The 23,820-nt window shown below is 26.8% G+C and overlaps 1 protein-coding gene across 6 annotated transcripts; it reads left to right on the top strand.

Annotated features, from left to right (window-relative positions):
- Positions 1-9,347: 9,347 nt before the first annotated feature.
- LOC113556845 (transcription factor HNF-4 homolog) lies at positions 9,348-22,606 on the top strand. 6 transcript variants are annotated; one of them, XM_026962024.1, is made up of 9 exons: positions 9,348-9,698; positions 17,607-17,823; positions 18,031-18,125; positions 18,632-18,756; positions 19,593-19,733; positions 19,820-19,940; positions 20,509-20,646; positions 20,834-21,070; positions 21,944-22,606. In XM_026962024.1, the coding sequence occupies exons 1-9, from the start codon at positions 9,587-9,589 to the stop codon at positions 22,012-22,014; spliced, it is 1,257 nt and encodes a 418-aa protein (XP_026817825.1). In that variant the 5' UTR covers positions 9,348-9,586; the 3' UTR covers positions 22,015-22,606. The 6 variants fall into 6 exon arrangements, with proteins under 6 accessions (XP_026817825.1, XP_026817824.1, XP_026817827.1 ...); XM_026962023.1 differs by having other exon boundaries at positions 17,604-17,823; XM_026962026.1 differs by lacking the exon at positions 9,348-9,698 and adding an exon at positions 15,173-15,476 and having other exon boundaries at positions 17,604-17,823.
- Positions 22,607-23,820: the final 1,214 nt, after the last annotated feature.

Below are 23,820 nucleotides of genomic sequence, written 5' to 3'. Positions count from 1 at the left end.
ACATCATTTTTTTAGGAATTTGGAGGGAAATATCAAAGCTATGAGAAAGTCGATTCCAAATAGACTTGACGACAAATTCAAATCTGTTTTCAGAATTCTTATCGCTTCATTGGACCAATGTGTATGTTTGGCAAAAAACATGTCAAAAATACTATATCACGCGTGTATTAGACAAAGACAGAAAATCACGGGATGGAATCCCCTTAATATTATTAATTATAATATAAAAATAAACAAACAGAAAGCGTTATCATTATGACTTCTTCCAACGCGGAATCGGCGGCAATATAAGTTATATTCACTAACCAGATGTTATTCTCATCATCATTATGCCCTTGGGTGCAGGTTGTATAATATACAATAGATATATTGCATCTGAAAAAAGATTATTTATATGGGTTTGGATTTAATATTTTAGGAAATTATTACTGTGTTTCGTTTTTCTTTCACATAAATGATACTGTTAAATAAAGATAACGAAGTGGCAATTAGTAATATATTGTACATATTTAGAATGTTAATAATTAAAAAATAATCCCTAACTGAGAATCTAACTCATAAAGGTCAATTTGTTGATAACATTATTTATTAGTATAATGTGTAAATATGAATAATGAAATATTTGCAAGGTATTTATTTATAAAAAGGAAATATTTTCATATCAAAGAACTGTATGGACAAAGAATAAAACGACTTTATATTCTGTAATATTTTGTTAAAAGGCCTATAAATAAATAAACAATATTATAATTCATATATATTTTTTTTAATCTACTATATCTTATATTATAGATAGGTCTAGTCTACAATATTAATTACCATACATCATAAATAATAATAAATTGTAATATTAAATATAATTATTATTTATGGAAGAATTAATTTTAAATAAAATTGTTTTTTATTGCTACCTATATGCTGAAAATAAAAAAAAAGACATTTATTACGTATTATTATAGTTTATGTTTGGAATTATTTAACTAACCTCCTTAAATATATAGTATTTTAATTGGCATCTCTTTATGTGCAGTACAACAATTTATTTACATAAATGCGTTTAATTTATAATAAATTGTAATAACAATATAGCTTCTTGGCTTCGTCCCTCCCCACACACTAAGTTTACACAGTAACAGAAAAAAGTGTAGCATGAGTTTTTTAAATAAGAACTGAATTCAGTACTTATCCGCTATGATAGTAGGTAATGTAGTATAATAAAATAGGTAATTCAACTTGGATAATAGCATAATAATATTTCATAATAAAAATAATGATGAGTGGTTTTCAATAGTACCTACGAGTATAACATTAAAATATCAAGTTTATAATATAATAAAATGAATAATTATTATTAAATAACAGTTATTTAAAATTTATAATTTTCTTAGACATAGTTTTAGATTCTAAATGAACCGTAGACTGTAGATATTGATTTTATAATAATATGCGATTTATTATTTTTTTTTTCTGTCTGTCATAGTGTCATCCCCTTTTGGAACAGTAAAAACACTTCGATTTTCAATTTAGAGATTGGTAACCAAAAAATATAAAAACATATAAGCATAATACATTTTTATAGACATTTAAGTTAATATTTGAATCAAATTAGATATTCAAACAAACAATAAATATATTTATATTATATTTTTTTATAATTTAAATAATATGATTCACGGATACTTATTAAAACTTACATCGTTTATATTTTATATGCACAATACATTTTTAAAAACCACGTTTAATTTATTCTACTGTAATACTAATAGTAAAATAATTTTTTTTAATAGTAATGTCAAAAAACATAACATAAAATATACTAAGTGGTTAGTGATGGGGTATAAGCTGATAGACCCTCTTGGCTCAGAATCGTTTTTCGTATACAATGACAATATACCTTTAAATTAAAATTTAACACAACCTCATAGTGATCAACTTGACACCTATAGTGCAGCTGTTTAGTACCTACTGCTTACTTATTTTTTAATAATTTTATATTAGTGCCTAAATTTGGTATTGTTATAATTTTTTAACGCCAATTTCGAATTGTATTTTTATATTAATTTAACGGTTTGTATATTTATTTGATTAAGAGTAAACTGTTTATTTGCATATATATGTTATTTGATATATTTACTTTTTATTTGCTATCCCATTTGGGAAGGGGAAATTCTAAAGAATCGGAGGGAAAGGTACGAAAGGAAAACGTCCTAGATTCGAACCTATACGTAACAAGTACAACGTGGATGATTAAACTGATAAGTAATAACTAATAACTATAATAAGTTATAAGTATATTGTGTGGTTTATTAAGTCGTTATAATACTTATACGCGTTTTGATTAAAATTATCACTTCTCAGTTATCATGATAAAATTGAAATAATTTAAATATTATACATTTATACACATAAAAGTCTAGATATTGTAAATGGTTAAAACATCATTGTATGGCCCATTTATTTTTAATTATCTTTTAAATTAAGCTTATATTTTATAGTTGTGAAATAACAACAAAGGTGTTATCCAAAAAAATTATTAAAACCCGACTACTTAATCACTCTGTTCTATATATACTAGATACTATATAGTTAGTTTTGAGTAAGCCTTATCATTGTAATTGATAACGAGTAAAATTTTATTTCAATTATAAATCAATGTATACGATTGTGAGCGGAGAAAAAGTCAGAGATGCTGTGTCAGCCTCTATATTTTTATAAGGATATTATTTTAATAATTATTATTTATATAACTATTTGTAATTGATGTGCTTATTAATAATATTACAATAGGTTACAATTATATTTCTTAATAACATCGCATATATTTTATTATTAATTATTGTTGATTTAATGCGGTTATTATAATGTAATACGTCCAATATAATAAATTATTGTTATTAGAACTATAAGTATATTATAAAAGTCAATACTGCTATAGTGTCGTACTGTTAAATGAAAATATGAAATGGTCAATGGTGTCGGTGTGAATACGTTTGTGGGCTTATGCATGGTATAAAGAGTTCATCAATATTGTATTATCTACCTATGTACATGTATATTGATAATAATAATATACTTATATAAGTACGCAATGATTTAAAGTTTCATATCCCTAGGATTAAGATATTTAAAAATTATAACAGAATAATTGAAATCCTTATTTTTCGTTTAAACATCCAATTTTGTCAAAATTTAAACTTCAAATGCATTTAATATATAATACCACCATTCATACTATAAATTCCTAACATTTTAAAATAACTGTAAAACCATCTTATAAAGAAATTGTATGATAATTTTATTAGCAATGAAATTTTCAAGTTTATTATGATTAATATTTTTTTGCACTACAGCCACTACGTTAAAATTGGAAGTAACTATTTTACGTTTAAATGACCAATATCTTCCAAACTTCAACATTATATTATGTGACTTAACTTACCGTTTAATTAGGTACTTTTCTGTACTCTTGTAAGAGATAATGTAATATAATAATTAGAAATTAATGTTGTCAAGTTATTACTTATTAATAATTATCATAAATTAGATTATATATAATGAAGACAGAAATTAATAATTATTAAATATACCTATCGTTCTATACAAGACATTTTACAATTACCTATGCAACTTTATACATAAGGTAAATTATTAATTATATTTATGTTTACGACAGTAAAATAAATTTTATAGGTATAACAAAAAACATTAAAAATGATAAACAACAAAATATTTTATGCAAGTCGGGTGGTAAACATAATAATATGAACTCTGACCTAGGTTTATTGATTAAATATATCACATGAACACTGGATGAGCAGCTAAAAAATATGTTTTCGAGTGAACATTATTACAAATTGTAAATTAATACAAAATCTAAAAATTGATACAAAAATAAAATTTCAAGTATTTTTACTATATTACCTCTACTTAATAATATGCGAACAGCCAACAGTGTTTTATTGATTTAATTAATGTAATAATTAGCTAAATACTAATTTATATGGATTTTTATAGTAACATATGCATTACTTATAATATGTTTAAAGTTTAAATTAAAGTTAGAACCCGAATTAAGTCTTAATACATTATTAGGAAAACCAAAATAAATCTTTTTTAACAATTTTATCAAAATTAGATGTGATTATAGGTAAAAAAATTCAAAATTTCACAAATAAGTGACACAATAAGAGACTTTTTTCTAACTAAAAAATGTATTTCCATAAATTATCTAATATATTTCGATATCGGACTAATGATTATTTCAGAAACCGGTAGCGCTTTTTATTATTATTTTAAATACTGAACGAAAAGATTCGTCATAAATATAGTTTGTTCTGAAACTACAAAATCTTAAAAATATGTAATATAATAAAATTCAATATTTAAAAAAAGTGTTAATTATTTTTTTGAAATTCAAAAATATGATTATCTTTTGTATACACAATATAGCATTTAAATACCTTTTTTCTGGTTGTCTGATTCCTCCCCCCCCCCTCTTTAGATTCTGAGCGGAGCGATGAATATATTGATTTTACATTGATATATCATGTTTTTTTTCATATAAAATTTAGTCATTTTCGTTACTCGTTCTCAGTCTTTTTTCAAACATTTTATTTATCAATCATCATTTGTAAGTATATATATAACCGTGTATAGTCATTTATATTTATGTCTACCTATATCATTTCAGCAATAAGAGTTATAGATAGAAATACAATATACACAAAATGTTTCTTTTTACAACATTGTGTTTATAAAGTTGTCCAAACAACCTTTGCCTTTCAGATAAGAGCTATTGTGACTCTTGCGGAGTATAGAAAAGGAAGGTATCTATGTCAAATATAATAGTAGCGTTCAAATAATCTTTACCTTACATTTTAAATTTACGTATATCAAAAAATAAACATTGGCAAAAATAACAATATAGTCTATTTGATTACCAATTTCAAGTTATTTCAATTTAAATTTGTGATAATATTATGTATAATATGTTGTATGTTATTATGTTTGTTTACTTGTTTAATCTGAACTCTAACTAAACACCGATAGGTATGCAATTTATTATACATATATATAACATTACAACACGGCCCGTATAGGTGACTAATGGCCATTATAGTAGTGCTCTGCCAATATTCTACAGATAGATATTGTATAGTTATAGACTATAACAATACAATACTAAAACTTGTAGTATTGTATTTTCTATAAGAAAAAAAGGATCCTTTGAATTCTATCTACGAAATCACGTAGGTAACCACAGGTGGTCGTCAACCGTCGTTTTAAACCATTTATTAGTGACGAAGATAAGGTAGTGCAATGTGGATTTATTTTATGACTCATCGAAATTTCAGTACAATTTAATAATTGTATTCGGCAAAATATTATAATATAATCGAAAGGCACGGATATTATAATAATTTACGTACTATTACAATATACAGAATGGTTCTTTTCACGGTGGACAATATACTCATAAAAAAACAAACTGAAAAAATATAAAAATATTCAACTTTTTCTCTATTATGTCTTAAATTTTTTTTTAAGCATGTTATTTATTTTTATTTTTTTTATATTATTAAGATGATCTTAAATATCTTGGGAACTCTAACCTAACCTTGGGATTTTTTACTCGTATGTACATTTATATTATAATAATTATAATTATAATTATATTATTTACATTTATTATATTATCTCTGTTGGCAAGAATAAACAAAGTATTAATTTAATACATTTTTTTACAGGCACAAATTTTTCGGTATTATTAAGATGCAATTTCATCGAATCCTCTTATCTAGCTTAATCTTTAAATGCGTATTAATAAAAAATGATTATTCGATCAATATTTTTGACTATATTATTCGTCGAAATTTTCACTGAAAACCTCATCATTTAGATTTTTATTAAATGACATTTAAAAATAAAAAAGGCGATCGTGGTCACTAGTCAGTTGTCACCAACAAACACAAAGTTGAAAAACTAAGCCATTATAAAATGTTTAAACTACGTATGCATACATTTTTCCAAAAATATTAGTAATTTTCCACATAATAAGTGTCCCAAGTCATAAAACTTAAAATAATCACTTTATGTATTATTGTAGTCAAGGAATTCTATATCGACGTATTTTTATATTGGATACTCGTGTAATGTTATCGAATTTATTATACAGTGAAATTATTTCATAAGTATTTTGCAACAACACAGTTATAACACAGACCTTATATATTAAGTATTTATGTAGTGTGTAGTTATAACTTATAATATATTATTATGACATTATAATTCAGACATTCAGTACATAATGTATCGTGTTAAGTATTATTATAAACACAATACACAAATCCTTATAAGATATTTCAAAATGTAACTAAAACTATTATAAATTATAATTAATAATTATCAATGTTAATTATAACACAACTATTGGTATACCTATAATCTATATGGTATTCAACTATGTAGGTAATGAAATATCTAGGTAATCACTAATTTCCACTTTATACAAAATACAGTACTCACAGTTTTTATGTAATATTTAATTGTGTTTATTTTGTATCAAAACAATTATTATTATTGCATATAATTGTTTACTCGGTTACTGCATTACAATGTAGGTACGTAAAATAATAAATTAATTATACAATACAAAAGTAATTATTATGATAATATTATTTTAGTATCTCAAAATAATTTTGTTGATTGTCTTTTTCGTTTTATTCGTTCTCTAAGCTTTAAAAATTAAACATTTTCCTTCTTTGTTAATTGTATATCTTGTAAACTATATTATAGGTATGTAAAGTTTATAAGGCAGTTATAACTGGTTCCAAATGAAAATTTATTTTATATTAACTAATTACTTATTATTATTCATTTATTCATAAGTCTCTCTTAGTCCTTTTAGCCCTTAAATAATACATAATATAATATATTATATATATTAATAGATAGGTAATACAAATAGTGTACATTTTACTTCGGTTTATTGAAACACTGAAAAATATGTTTTCTTTTCAGTAAATGTAAATATTGTAAATCAACTTAAAATACCTAGATACAGAATTTTAATATAAAACCAATAAAAATATTGTGTTTATCAAGATAATTGTTTTAAATTTAATTTGTATATAGATTGTTCATTTAAGGTTTTAAATGCATGTACATAGGAATATAACTGAACATTGGAACGATTAAGAACCAATTTATTGTGCAAATACCTATATAAAACACTATCAATTATCATATAAAATACACCAATTGAATATTAATGATAGTAATTATCAAAATGTAAAATATTTATTTAAGTTTACATATTATTATTATTATTATGTTATTTTCATATCAAAGATAATAATTAAGAATTACAATAATCAAATATATTTTGAAAGAAGAGGAATAATTAATTGTTGTACTTGTAAACTAATTTATTTTCAATATGATATTTTATCAAATTTATATTTTGTATACTTTGATACTTACGTTTATACATTAGACTCATACCTGAGAAAGATAAAAGTTATAATTAAATTAAACAGGCATTAATTGAAATTCTAAAAGTGTAAGGTACTTCGTAGCTGGTATCTGATATAGTTCTATGATTTATAAAAGTGTTATAATTTATACTTCTCGAGCAAAAGAATATTTTAATATAAATTATTCTTAATTTAATCAAATAAAAATTATTTAAAAAGCTATTACCTATTATAAATTATTGTTAAAATGTTTGATCACATTCAAAAAATTTAAAAGTATACTTGTTCTGATAATAGATATTAAATTCGTTGTGTATTTACTGCGGTCACTGAGATACTCTATAGAAATTTACGTTCTTATTTAAAGTTTTTAAGTAAACAAGACTTATCGGTTAGGTATCAATTAATTACCGATCAAGGGAAAACGTGGATACACGCAAGTTTATAGGCCCTATTACGAAATTAAATATTTAAATACAATGTATACGAAAATTAAATCTTGATTATTAGATTAATGTACAATCGTAGCCGTGCGGGTTTAGAAAAATTGTCTCATAACTACAACCTGTACTGTATAGTTGACTGAAATATTCACTTTTCGATGACATTTTTAAATTCAAATTTCAAGTTTACACTACATGAGATTAATAGCTTATATCACGGATTTTGATATACTAACTTATTTATTAAAAAAAATTTATTTTTATGAATTTTGTAAATTATATTTTTCCAACTTTATATAGACGTGAGTGCGGATAAGAGGGCTCTACGCGATTACTCTCTTGTATATTGTTGTCAGGATTAACTATGAGTCTATGAAGACATATTTTGTTCAAATCGTACCGATGTACCCATAGGCGTGTTTACGGGTCTTGCCTGTCCTGCACAGGCATGACCTGTACAATTTGATTTAACTTACATTATAAATTGTGATGCATAATATACCTTATTTTTTCTCAATTTCTGATTTCATATATTTTTCTTTTTTAATTTTCATCACTTGAACTTATAGCGTTTATATTTATAAGATTATAAAAATTGATAATTCTAGTGCAGTAAACTCATCCTCCTGGATATTTCACTGTTGTGCACGACCTTAGAATGAGGCCTAGACACGCCTATAGATGTACCATATCCGTGTGCTAGCTATGATCGTGTATTCGTGTTGTGTAATGTGTTACAAATTACCAATTGGTTACATGGTACACAAGCGGGTGGCAGGGGTCATATTCTCCACTACGATAAAAATAGTCGATTAAATTAAAATAATTAAAAAACGCATCGATTACACCAAGCAATAAATCATAAGACGGTTAGGTTGATGAAAAGTGAACTAGACTTCTAACGGTCTGAAAAAATCCAAAATAAATCGATTGATTTGTATAAAAAATCAGTCGCGTGCTTCAAAATAAAACGAAACACGAATGATGTCCATCTTTATTTGCCCGCCCCTTTCCTCGGGAGAAATACCCGATAGACGTCCTGGGACAGTGGGACACGTATGAAAATATTCTTGCTATTCTTGGTGCTAGATTTCCGTTAATATAGTACCCGCTGGTTGGTATAGAATTCACGATCGATTAAAACTAACATTACCCATGTCCTAAAGACGGCATAATATTGTAAATTAATTTTATTCGTGCCATCTGCGGACTCATAATATTGTACGTTATAATATAGGACAACACGAGTGAAGGGTGGTTTAGAAAATCTAATGCAGATAATGACGTATTTGGCGATAAGAGATACATCCAATAATAAACCGATGGGCCCCACCGCGTGGTCTTATCTCTGTGAATAGGCGGCGGCAACAGTCGAGCATTTGAGTCAAATGTGTTCCTATTTTTCAATCGAATAATTCGATTATTTCTGTACAATACGCGTCCCGGTGCAGAGGAGTCTACACATTTATTATTTATACTGAGATTAAGCGTGCGTGCACCGGTTTTCGTATATTATTGCTGTTGTTATTACTGTTATTATTGTATATTTGAACATTTTTCATTTCATACATTTTAAAGTATAACGTCATGCAAATATCGTGAGTTTTAAGGTGATATCTGTTTTTATCATAGTTTTTTTCTACTTTAACCGCGCCTGTTGCTTTGAAAATGTTCATAAACGAATATCCATTCATGGAGTCCATGCCGTCTAACAACAATTTTGTACTCAAGTCCGAGCCGTTTAGTGAGGGCATTTACAACGGAAACGTTTGGATAACAGGTAATAATTTTCACAACAACGAACGGTGTACAAATGTACATTAGGTATGATCAAAACGGGTTGACAAATCATAATTGTAAATAATAGCCAATAGGAATGTGGAGAAGAATATTAGGTAGTATGTACCTAATACTATTCTATTTATATTCAATTTTCCAATCGAAACCATTAAAAACTGTACACGAGGGTTATATAAAGTGTATATTTATACTCATAAATCATAATAATTAATAATACATACCTTCGAGGATATTAGGTATTATATTTATTATATGAATATAATATTAATATAGGTAATATTATATATACGGCATAGGTAGGTAAAGGTATACCATATACGTATCTAATTAAACTGAATTATGCAGTTAATGTAATATATTGTTTTATTACATTTTCCAATTATATTATGATTATTATTGATCATATTGTGTTAGTAATAATTCGTAAGCATTATCAGCAACTATATTTCCTGTTTGTTCAATTGCCTGTAAATTCATTGGGAAACAAGTTATAAATTCTATTTTAACTTCTTTGTTTATTATATTTTAAAATATTACGATCATCTTTAATGTCCTAAAAAATATACTTTAGGTTATATGTTTGAACAATTATTCATATATTATGAATATATTATTAATAACTATAACTATAAATGTGTATAGTGTATTTATATTTATTTGATTATTATATTCATTATTTTAGTTATTATTATTATTATTATAGTTATCACTTTTTGCGGTTCTTTATTTTTTTTTATAGCTTTATAAAGTAGGTACCCAACCAAATTTAAAATCTTACATCGACATTTTTCTTTTCATTTACTTGTAATAATATCAAATTGATTGACGTCTATTACTTCAAATAATGTATAGATTAATTTTTTGAATATATCTATTATGGGATAAAGATACTGTATATAGTCTGTAACTAGATCTTATGAACATCACTGTAAGATATAGAATGTATATAGTCTGTGCTTGTGAGCGGTCTCGATGTCTTAATGGTACTATATTATATTTTTAACGCCATAATCTGGTGCTGTGGCCTGTGACTTGGACCAATAATATTTATTCATGTTTAACTAAAAACCTTTTTAATGTTTATTAAGTTTATTCATACATTTTATAATTTTGTTTTAAATAGTATTAATAACACGAAATGTACAGTAGTATACTACTATACACCTAGTCACTAATTCATCGCCAATGTTGAATTATACGTATTTAAATTTTATTTGTTAATATGAAATTAGATTATAGTACAATTTTATTAAATTAAAATATCTCCTTGTGCATTGGCACATTGCGTTATTATAAATAATGATGGATATACGATTATTAATTACTCAACTAATACCAAGCAGCTTAATTATAAATTACAATAATAATTTAAAATTAATTTCAGTTTAGGATATTCCGTGGTATTTTAACTCTGTCTAGTATCTTAGTATTAACCTAATTGAGTATTAACAAATGTCTAATAAAGTAATAACTAATAAGTATCTGTTTAGATGCTGTGTAGTAAACTAGTAGGCATCATTGTATCAATAAAATCAATATGTTCCATATCTGAATAATTTTTATAGTCAAGTGTTTGCAAATTCCCGCGTTATATTATAGTTCAAAAGCTTTTGTATTATTAGCTTTTTAATATTATTTATTTTATCACTCGTTGCACTCGTTGTTATATCCATTACTAAATTATTATAAAATTCTTAACTGGAATGTTAATTATTATGACATTATATTATAGGTATTGATACAGTGTCCCGTATTTATTTGTTTAACTGACCTGCTTAAATGCTTAAAATGTATAATAATTATTATAAAAAGTATAGATTTGGCATTGGTATGTGTAGTAGCTTTTTATTATTAAATGTTAAGATAAATAGACAATAGTATGCTTAGATAAACCTAGATATTCAAAAAAAAAAAAAATTTTACAAATTATAAAATGTACAACTTCGTACAACTATAATTTACTTAATGTAAAAACTTAGAAGGTAACATATTTTATTACATTATTATTTTTTATCATTAAATAATACAAATAATGAAATATCATTTAATGTTAAAACCAATTTTATATAATAAGTACCAAAAATGTTTAAATTGACGATGAGTATCTATTTAAAATATTAGGTAACATTTACCTTTTAAATTTGTAGGTCTATTGAACCTTATTAGTCTAACATTTTAAAATAATTGAATAATACAGGAATTTGAATAATAATATTGATCCGAATAATATTTATCGTTCGTCTCAACTTATCAAATATATAGGTAGGTAAGTATTCTGTAATAAATCCATATCGGAAAAATGGTGTTATTTATAATTATAGTTTAAAAAAATAGTTTATTAAACCATGGTTTCAGTTTTTACATCATAATATAAAGAAAACAAGATATTATTATGCTTTTTTTATATTATTTTATTCAATTAATTACATTTAAAAATAAAAACATTAGATAGGTATAAGAATATTTTTAATTTTTTTAGAATTTTAAAATATAATTATAAATGTTTTTACCGTCCGTTCGACTACTTTTGAATAATATAATTTAAATAAAAATAACTCTTATTTATGTACCTATTGGCTTTTTCTCACATCTAACGCTAAGTATAGCTAATCGCAATATTAGGTACTTCAAAATTATCATTTTGTGTTTTCGCTTAGAATAATTTTATTTACAAAAAGCAGATCATTTATAGTTAACTGTACGCACTATGAATGTATTTTTTTTTTAAGTTTAAAATTATCAGTTCTTCGGACACCAGAGTAGATATATTAGAATTAGATGTATACTATTTTTGATACATTTGCTTTCTAATATTACATTTGATATTTGCGTAATAATAATAGCAATGCTAGTACTAAATTTACTGTGTCTGTACAGCATCGCTGTATTAAATACAAATAACACGCTGTACTACCAAGTCCCGACCATATACTGATTTCAGTTCTAATGTAACAATAAAAATATAATTAATGCACCTACAGGCAAAATGTTGATAATCTCTGATCTTTCCTTAATTGGCCTCTTAATGTTTATAAAATAAAAATGCATCGGAAATCCAAATGTATAATGTGATATTGAAGAGAATATAGGTAGCTGATGTTATATTAATTAATACATATACGTCTGATTATCGTGCTCAAGTTTTACGCTATCATATTTTAATTTTAAGTCTTTAGAGATCTCTTTATTATATAACAACATTTTATATTCATATTTAATATTATTTATCCATGATTTTACTAATTGTGTGATGAAAAACTAATGTTTATTCATCATCTAACTATTTTAAATTATTATAAGTTTATTAAATACATTGTTATTCCACAATTGTGGAATACTGATTTATTAATTTTAGATTAAAACTAATTTAAATTTAGAATACGCATTTATTATTGTTTTCAGTAAGTAGTAACTAAAAAGAAGTGGATAACAATGCATTTATATAATATTGTAACCTATGATATAATTATAGTAGGCAAGAAAAGTGTGCACTATAGTCCTCGAAATGTATTATTTATTATTATTTATATAGTTAAAAAACGTAACTCGAATGTAGGTCTAATTTAAAATGACGCAAGAATCAAAACTAAAACTAAAGAACAATAAAAAAAGCGCAAGAAATCCACTATATTGGATAGTTCTAGACCCACCTAACCTATGGGTTGATAAAAATAAAAATTATATTATAAAAATTCATATAGAATAATTAAAATAATAACATATTAATATTTAATTCATAATAAATAATAGATGTACGTATATAAAAAAAATTTAAAATACTTAGATTATATATATTTTTTAACAAGTGTGATACCTACTACCTAACTTGTTTATCAAACGAGAATCAGCCTTTTTTGTGTACATTTTTTAATATTTTTGAGAAAGTTGATGTACCTAAATCAAAATTAGGAATGGTAGATTAATAGGTGCTTATCTCGAAAAGTTAATTTGACATTATAGTTGTTAATTATAATTACAATTAATGATTACTGATACTTATTTTTTATTATTTGTTTTATTTGTTCTTTTTTTAACTTCTACTACTATGGTTATTTACTAATTATATTTATTTTTTGGTGCTTACATTCTTTGGTTTTTTATTCTTTAATAAAAATTATGTTAATTTGAGATTTATACTTTTTACAGTGTTCTAAAATTTCGTGAAATTTTTCAAATATATTATTTTCTTGTTGTTTTTTATATTGTTATGACAATTGCCAATTAGTTCATTTGTGTTTCACATTTTCATCGTTTGCTTATGTCCTGTACATATTAAACGTGTAAGCACTGTAAGCGATTAAATTTTTGGTCATTAAAAGAGAATGCTAAGAAGTTTTATCTCACTATCTTAGAACGTTCGACTGTTCTATTAGTACTGAAAATTCATCTATTTAATTCTACTTAGTCCAATATTTTAAAATTTTAAAATCTTTTTTTGTGATTTACTTATTTTTATATCTTGATTCGTGGTAATATTATTTATTTTTTATATATTTTAATTGACAATCATACTTTGGCGTGATATAAAAAAAAAACTAAAAATACATAGGTACTACCTAAGCTCCTTTTTTTACACCAGTTTTCTAATATGTTATTTACAAATATCAAACATATTTTAATTTATCATGAGACATTTTAACTTTGCGAGTCTCCCCCGTGAAAAGAATATGAGGGCAACGACTTAACAATGTGACTTTTTTCATGCCTGCATGTCTAAACGCACCAAACGTGATGCACTTCCTCATAGCTGTTTTACCGGTATACGCACGTGGGATAAACACTAACTACTGAATTATTATCACAATAAATGTTGTATCGTCATTCTCATTACAATGTATAACTGTGCAGTATACCTGAGTTTACTACGGCGCTGTGGTGTGTATAAAATTCTGGTGTGCGGTAACGGCCGCGTGCGCCGTGTTTCGTGCGACGGTGCTCTATTGCTGTTAAACACACATAATATTATTATTATTATATTATAAACTTAAATAACGATAAAAATTCAAATATAATATTATAATGCAATCATATTAAATGATATAGGCATGATAGAACGTACACAGAGTGCTTAATACCATTATATTATATTCGTAATATTAGTACCTATGTATGTTATTATTGTTCGATGAGCAAGTACCTATTACTCATTATTATCGGTGTGTAGGTAAATTGTATACATCGGACAAAGTCCGCGGCCAGAGATGAGTTTTTATTATCTATTGGTTTTCATGATATCCAAACCGCGAGCCGTGCGCTTATATTATATATATATATATATATATATATATATATATATATATACACATACATAATATATTATATTGATAAAACCTAGTAAATAAGGTAATTTGAATATTAATTTGTAAACACAAATACGATGATGTCAAAAAGGACGGTATAGGCACCCGATCATAGGTAGGTGTGCGCGGCAGTAAATCGAGAAACGCTGTCCGGTGAGTATTATCGCAGACGGCTGCGCGGTATTTTAATATTATAATATATGTAGTCGGCGTGTACTATAGGCCTCCATCATGCCCGACCGTTACTATTGTTCTAGTATAATTTTTGTTTTCTTTTTGATCATCATTATTATAATATCGTTGTAAAATATTTCCCGTATCCGTCCGTCGCCACCAAACGTTCTCTCGTGTAAACATTTTTTGACTGTCCCGTTTATATTATAGGTAATAATATCGTAGGTAAAGTACAAAGTTCAACAGTGTCCTGTGCACTGATACAAACGCCCAAGTGGAAATGTGTAAGTTATTTACGAGAGACGTATTCATAAATACATTATTATTGAATTGCATTGGTTTTCGGTACGTATATTGTTTTTTGGTGTTCATCGACTTATAATATACATTCATCATAGTTGTAGACTTAAATGGTTTTGTTGGTATTGAACTATTGAACATTCATTAATGTTGTTACGTAGGTTACTATTATACCTACTAAACGGCTATATAAACAGTATAAATGATATTCATTATTCATAATATGCATAATTAATATTATAATTATTACCATCTATCATACTTGCACTAAACATCGATTTACTGTAGTAGTTTAGTGAATAGTTTCTTTTACTTTAACTCGGAAACACGTTATACACGATGCTGTTCTTAATAAAACTTCTATATGTTATTGTTACGTTTAGAATACCCTAGTTTATCCAGATGGCGAGGGATTATATAATATATGAACCTAACACGTTAACAATAGGTTGGTTGTATAATTTCGGAAATATTATTGTCGATGTTCTTTATTCTTTCATTTGCAGTATCGGTACGATTACAAACGCCTCGACATTTCGACTTGTTTTTTTGTTTTAAAAGTCAAATAGTATGCAGCAAATATTAGTTGTTGTCACCGGTGTGATTGCTTTATTCAGGTTCAACGTTCAATATTGTTTCTCCTCCTTCTGAAATAGGTAAATTGAAACGAAATATTTTTGCATTGTATGATGCCCATAATGTCGTCTACACCATAGATGATATCATAGGTACACAAACACTGTAAACATTGATAAATTCGAACAAACAATCATTATCATAATGATAATTAATAATTAAGTTATTTTTAAATCTGTATAAACAGATTATTTAAATAGGATCTAAATTGTATCATAATAAAATTATAGTACCTACTAAAATAATAAACGTCTCGAGGAAAATTTTGTATTTACTGACCTATATAACTATACGCTATTAGGACTGAAGCATCAAAATATACAATATTGACTTCTTCATTAACTATGCGTTTCCTAAGTCACAGGCCACATAAAATTTATCACGTTAGTTCTTATATAGGTAAATATATTATATTAGTGAGCTAAAAGTTATTTGATGCATTTTATTTTTTAACGTCGGTCAAATCGCGTACAATACAATTTATTGGCGTTTTAATTTATTGCTTTTAATTTTTAACTGCTACAGATTGCGAGCCACATCGTATACTATGTATAAATCACATTATATAGCTGTTACGTAATTTATATCGATAAAATATTTTACGCAACTGAAATGAAAAGATGGAAATATAGGGTATATATAACAATAAATTAGGAGATATTACATTATTACATATATTGCAACGGCTATATTATAGACCACACTATTATAACTGTTTGTGAGTTGTGATTTCGTATAGGTGAGATAGTATGATACTCTGGTGCCTTATACTATACCTAAACACATACTTAGTTGTTCGAGGGTTGGCTAATGAGCAATGATTATTGATTAATCTATTTAATTTTTAAAAATACCTTTAATATTGCAAATCTATAATGCAACTCACTTTTGTTCACTATATTTTTAATGTTAATGATTCTGTATAAATATTTTTATATCACTATATTATAAGTACTTACTCGATTAAATCGATTACCTATTTATATTAAAAATATACGAATTTTGGTACACGTTTTTTTTTAAATGACTTACCATCTCAGCACTAAATAAACCAAATCACACGAATTTTTTTTTAGTCTCTGAGGGTAATCAAATTTTTAAAAAATGCATCATTAAAGAGAATGATGCGAGATAACTGATTCTCATAATTACCTAACCCACATTTTCTTTAAGCTTATTTTTTTTTCCATTGTTAAGTTTATTTTATTATACATACGAATAATTGTTATTATAACTTACTAAAAGCTTTTGGGCGTTTTACTTATCTTAAGATTTTCGTGTAAACAATATTTTTCCATGTCGCTTGAGTCTTTGAAGTTAGCATTCAAAATAAGGAAGGATTTTTTGCGTTTATTTATTAATATACGATGTTATACACTACTTCAGTCAAAGAATAATGCATCATGCTGTGACCCACCTGTACAACAATAATAAAATATATTGTTACAAGTAAATTAAGAGAAACTGATTTATAGCAGAATCGGACCTCAACGGCATGCCGGTACACCGAGAGCAGACTTATTTGCAGACCATCGAAACGCCGCAGGTACACTCGCCGCCCATGACCAACCAGAACCAGGCTTGCTCCATCTGCGGTGACCGAGCTACCGGCAAACATTACGGGGCGGCGTCCTGTGACGGCTGCAAAGGATTCTTCCGTCGGTCCGTTCGCAAGAGCCATTTCTATTCGTGCAGGCGAGTACTTTTGATAAGCGTTTTTTTAAATTGCTTTTCGTTTTTCGTACACGACAAATCGACCGCAGTTCGTCATTCCCCCTGACAAAACTGCAACACGTGCGGTCGATGAATTTCGTTGTAATGTAGTAACAATTATTTATAAAACATTAATGATTAATATAACTGTATGCTAACATTGTTTGTATGCATCTTTGTCCTGTACAGATTTTCGAGAAACTGTATCGTTAACAAGGACAAACGCAATCAGTGCCGATACTGTCGTTTGCGGAAATGTTTCAAAGCCGGGATGCGAAAAGAAGGTAAGTCCGCGGATTATTATATAATAACAGCATAATAAATTTGACTTTTATAATAAAATAAATCCATAGTTGTAATTAAGGGGGGCTTAAAGAGTATCTGCACCCCTAAATTTAAAATTAGCATCCTCTTTTGTGTTTATTTTCAAAACCTCTACTTCCAAAAAAAAAAAAAAAACAGCTTATTGACTATTGTCATCAAATATCAGACTATTATAGAGTATAACTCTTGTATGAAGTAACTATAAATTGTAATTATATTATATTAATTATTATAAAATTTAATAATAGTTTAAATATTCAATTTTAAATTGTAATAAAATATTTTTGCTCAAAAAAGCTATTACTGCCACATAAATTATAATTATTTAATTTAATTTAAATTCCTAGAAAATACAGATCTTAAGCATCCTCAGTTTTTTTTTTTATTGAAATTGCGCATATTTATAGGTATAGTAGGTACACCTATCATATTTTAAAATTATTTTATCGTTTGATGAATTTTCCAGCCGTGCAAAACGAACGTGACCGAATCAACTGCAGACGACCCAGTTACGAAGAACAACCGTGCGCCAGTGGCTTATCCGTTACGTCACTATTGAACGCCGAAATCTTATCCCGCAGCGAATCCGATGTAAGTAACATAATATTGATAACGATTAAATCATACAATAGTAACAATAAGTACCGTATAAAAACATCTGCAGTTTTCAAACATTTTTTTAACAATATTAAAAAATCTGTTTCCACTGTAACATTATTTTCTTACAGAATAATTGTATCACGTCGTATTATACAACGAACAGTATTACAATTATTTATATACCGTACCTGTCTAACTATAGGAGTAATTACAATTCTAATTTCAAGTGTCATAACATTGTGACAAATGTATATACACAGTGTACATATGAAAAATGGAATATTTTCGAGTTAAATATTCAAAAACCAAACGGATCATTTGGGTCAAGTATTCATATCTGTTAAATTAACATTTCAAATGTAATTACCGAATACAAATAAAAATAAAACTAATTATTCTCGTATGGATTTCTTAAAAAATAAATGCATGCAAAAACTACTATACGAATTAATAATTTAATAAATATTTAGATTAACATTTATTATCTATCTATCATGATACCAGAGTCCATTTACAGTGATATTTTTTAGAACACATGTAAATATAAATCAACAAATCAAACCTATAAAATAAATATTAATGTTTCGGCGTTCACGAAAGGTCCGTCCTCGTGTTAATCTCCGCGCAATGCTAAAAGCTCCTTAATATAATCATTTTAACTGCATATGTCAGGTAGAAATAATAGTTTTGTCTAATCAAAACATATTTTACGTACGAATCGTTGCTTTATAAAAAAAATATTTTTTTTTAGTATGTAACAACATTACAATAATTGTTCGTTATTTTATTTGACTCCAATATTTATTGTCAATTATTACGGTTTACAGACGGCTGAGGACACTAACCTAGCGAACAAGCACGTGGCGAACATCGGGGACGTGTGCGAGTCAATGAAAACCCAATTGCTTTTCCTGGTCGACTGGGCCAAGCGCATACCCGCGTTCACAGAACTACAGCTGAACGACCAGGTACATTAATGTTATATTCCGTTTCTTTTGCAAAATGATTGTATAAGCACCTGTTTTATGTAACGTGTCGCTCTGTCCTATGATAGGTTTCATTGTTGCGAGCTCACGCGGGAGAACACTTGCTCTTGGGTTTGGCCAAAAGATCGTTAATGCTCAAGGACGTACTGCTGCTTGGTAACAATCGCGTTATAACCCGTCACGTACCCGGTAAGTGAAAACTAATCATTATAACTAATAATAATAATAATTATTAAAAATTTATAATATTTACAAATTACAAATTACCTACAAAAAAAATAAAATATTATATGGTATATCATGATAGGCCTCGCCCCGCACAAACGCGTAAATACGCTAATATTTATTCGGTACCTAAGTCCCCCAACATATTGACTAGGGAAAACTACATTATATATTATAGTTATCTAAATTCAAATACATGTTAATTTTCATTTACATTCAATATTTATTTTATATAATATTAATTTTGACGTGTATTTTAACGCCTTTACAGCGTTTCGGTTAGATAAGTCCCTCAAGCCTCGTCCTCAATTGCGCCAATTTTGTGCATTAACTTTCAATTTGTCGCACGATTCTGTACTGTATTTTATACATATATTTAATAATGTAATCTCAATTACAGTGTAAGTTCAAACTTATTTCCTCCTCTCCCTCCCCATTTCCAAAACACTGTCAAACGCGGTTTTGACTATAATATTTAAGTATTACAAAGTAATATGCGTCTAACTTTCAATTTTTGTATTTCAACCATCAGACAACGGAATCCCGTCGGACTTGGACATTAGCAGAGTGGGCTCGCGCGTATTGGACGAGCTCGTCAAACCGTTGAACGACGTACAGATCGACGACACCGAATTCGCGTGTCTAAAAGCCATTGTTTTCTTCGATCCAAGTAAACAAATTATTAATTTAACATCGCTTACCTACTTTTATTTTATCATTATATCACGGTGCCGTTTCCGCGGTATATTATTACACGATCTCATCATGCATGTCAGATGCTGATGATATTTAGTACTAAATTTTGCGTACAATTAGATTTTAACGATCGAATTTTTCTCATTTTTCTACCCACACAGACGCTAAAGGCCTGAACGAATCGGACCGCGTTAGACGCATGCGCAAGCAGATCCACAGAAACCTAGAAGACTACATCAGCGACAGACAATACGAGACTTGCGGTCGGTTTGCCGAACTGTTGCTCACACTGCCGGCGTTGCAGTCGATCACGTGGCAAATGATCGAACAAATTCAATTCGCAAAGTTATTTGGAATGGCACACATCGAACCGCTGTTACAGGAGATGCTACTCGGAGGTATAAACGCACTTATATACGATACAAATAATAATAATAATAAGTGGTTATAAAATCCCCCTAAATATAGAAATAGGTGATAAAAATTACAAACAAATATAAAAACTGAAAAACTATAGGTACTTCAATTTTTGGTGTTTTTGTTTTGATTGCGTTTTTTAGTTACAACGTTATACGTTTGATGAAAATTATTATGAGCAATGAAAGAGAATGTGTTCAAAATCATAAATAGCTTCCTCGAGGTGAATAATTAAGCGAGAGAAGAAAGGAATATTTTGTGAGTGACAAGTCTGTTCTATGAAACGTAGCGAGAAGTATTAAGATTTTCAAGCTTTCCAAATTAAATTAATTGTGATGGATACAATTTGTATCATACAAAGGTTTGTGAGGATATTTTGAAAGGCGAAAAATAAATCAATGAACTGGTAAGGAAAGACGAACCACGGTTTCATTGCTATTTGCTATTGATACCGATATAAAAAGAAACGTTTTATGATTTTTCGTTGTTTTGCGGAAATATTGAAGACGGTGAACTTATTTTACAAGTAGATAAAGAGGGTATAGGACATGTTAAATAGGTAGTAAAGATAGATAGAAAAAGTTTAAAAGTACACAATTGTTCGAGGAGTTATATACTTTATACTTACACTGCATTATTAAATTCTTAGGATTAAAAATAATTGAAAATAGGTATTTTCAAGGATTAGTTGAAAAAATTATGACTTAAGTATTTTGATTTGCATTCAGTAATGTTGAAGGTTTTAGTGTAGTTTGACAGTATTTTATTTTAACATTTTTAACTAATAATTTGTGCCATGGGAAACCCCAAAAATGAAATGATTGTACTACATTTGTTTTTTTCTCATTGAACAGGAGCTTCAATTGATGCTGATGCAAATGCCCATCAAGATAACAAAAACATCAATATCATTAATGTGCCATAAACTAAATAATTCATTACGATCCAGAACATCTATTGCAATTGACCAGAGTATTGAATTCTTTATAATATAGCTACGTATATAGGTCGATAACTTCTATATTCACTTTACATATTATGTTAAATGTTAATAATCGCCATAATATATTGCCCTGACTTATTTGAATAATAATTTTAACATTGCGATGCTATTAATTTAAATACCTGGTTAACATACTATTTTTTGTTATTGTTTTATTTTTATTTTATTATTATAATTGTACTAAGACTTGTGTAATGTATTCCCCCCTCTCTCTCGATAAGTCTAGTAATACAATAGTCAGATTAGGATCTCCCATAACCTACTATACCTGCAATAAAAAAAAAAAACAAAATTATTCGATAACCTTGATTAAATATTCAAACTACCTAATTGACAATACAAACATATGTGTACCTTTGTTTAACAAATTATATTTTTTTCTATTTATGTCGGATTTATCGTGTTAATTTACTACAATTTCACAGTCAATAATATATATATATGTATTTAAATACTGTCCAAACTATATAGTATAATGATTAATAACTATTTTGTACATTGACAATAGGTATAAGTAGGTAAATTATGTATAATAATTCAATTGTTTTATAGAATTAATAATTTTTATTACATTTTTAATTAAAATAAATAAGAAAATTGTAATTTATACTTTTATTTGAAAACCTATATTCTGTATATTTTAATAATTTATATAATAAGTAAGACATAGGTAATAAGAACATAATTGTAATTTTTGAAAGAAATTCTTTTTTTATTTGGAGCTTGTAAATCAATGATTATTATTATTTTTATTATTATTATTATTATTATTATTGTTGATCTGTATATTGCATTATTGTTGTTATATCAATTGTATATTTCATTAGCTAATTGAAACTATAACACTGTGCTATTCAAAAACGAAACACGCACTATTATAACACTATAAATTTTAAAGTATAAATTATATTGAAAATAAATTTCATTGTAGTAATGTAATGACGTAATGTATAATATTATAATAAATGTTTATCAGATTTACAAAAAAAATTTATTATTGTTGCTTATAACTACTAAAATCACCTATTAAAATTTATTTTTTATTGAACTCAATGCAAGTCCACTGAACCATGTTTGGGTGTAAATTACTTCTGAATTAATTTTACAAAAATTAAAATTTTAAGAATTTGCTTTCTGCACTTACAATAGTAACCAGTAATGTAAGGAATAAGTAAAATTCTGTTAAAAAAATCAAGGAAAACAGTAATTCAATTATTAGTTATTTACTCACATCAAAAATGGTGAGACAAATCCTGCCATTACTCATATGTAATCATATGGTATGTTGAACTATTTTTACTGATGAAATAAAGATTTAAACATATAACCCGTTCAGTTCATCTTAACTGTCAGCGACCATTATGATTACTATTTTATAATGTAAAGTAATATAAACTGTGTTAGTTGTTTTTGTCTTTATGACGTCAACAGATGGCCAAGATGAACTGGACGGGTTATACCACTCAACCATATTTTATTTAAATCTACATACCAACCAAAACTGCATACATTCATAAATGCACATGGAGTAATAATTGATGATCTCGTAGAATAACATTGATAGCAATAGAATATATTTATAAATTTTATGTGTTATAATAGTAATATTTTTTAACTATATTATAAATTATGACGTATTCCCATTTCCTTCTTTGTTAAAATTTTAAATTAAATTAATTATACTATTATTAAAATATTAAAATATTAGATATATCTTTGACTACTCTA

The sequence above is a fragment of the Rhopalosiphum maidis genome, chromosome 1 (genome assembly GCF_003676215.2).
Source record: "Rhopalosiphum maidis isolate BTI-1 chromosome 1, ASM367621v3, whole genome shotgun sequence".
Lineage (NCBI taxonomy): Eukaryota > Metazoa > Arthropoda > Insecta > Hemiptera > Aphididae > Rhopalosiphum > Rhopalosiphum maidis.
This window is presented reverse-complemented; position numbering and strand designations above follow the sequence as displayed.

What these genes read in the sequence shown, in the direction of transcription:
- LOC113556845 (XM_026962023.1), top strand. Translation starts at nt 9,587, where the DNA reads ATGTTCATAAACGAATATCCATTCATGGAGTCCATGCCGTCTAACAAC. An exon ending in AGCCATTTCTATTCGTGCAG is followed by an intron (nt 17,824 to 18,030) that starts GCGAGTACTTTT and finishes TGTCCTGTACAG; the next exon opens with ATTTTCGAGAAACTGTATCG. An exon ending in ACAGGAGATGCTACTCGGAG is followed by an intron (nt 21,071 to 21,943) that starts GTATAAACGCAC and finishes CTCATTGAACAG; the next exon opens with GAGCTTCAATTGATGCTGAT.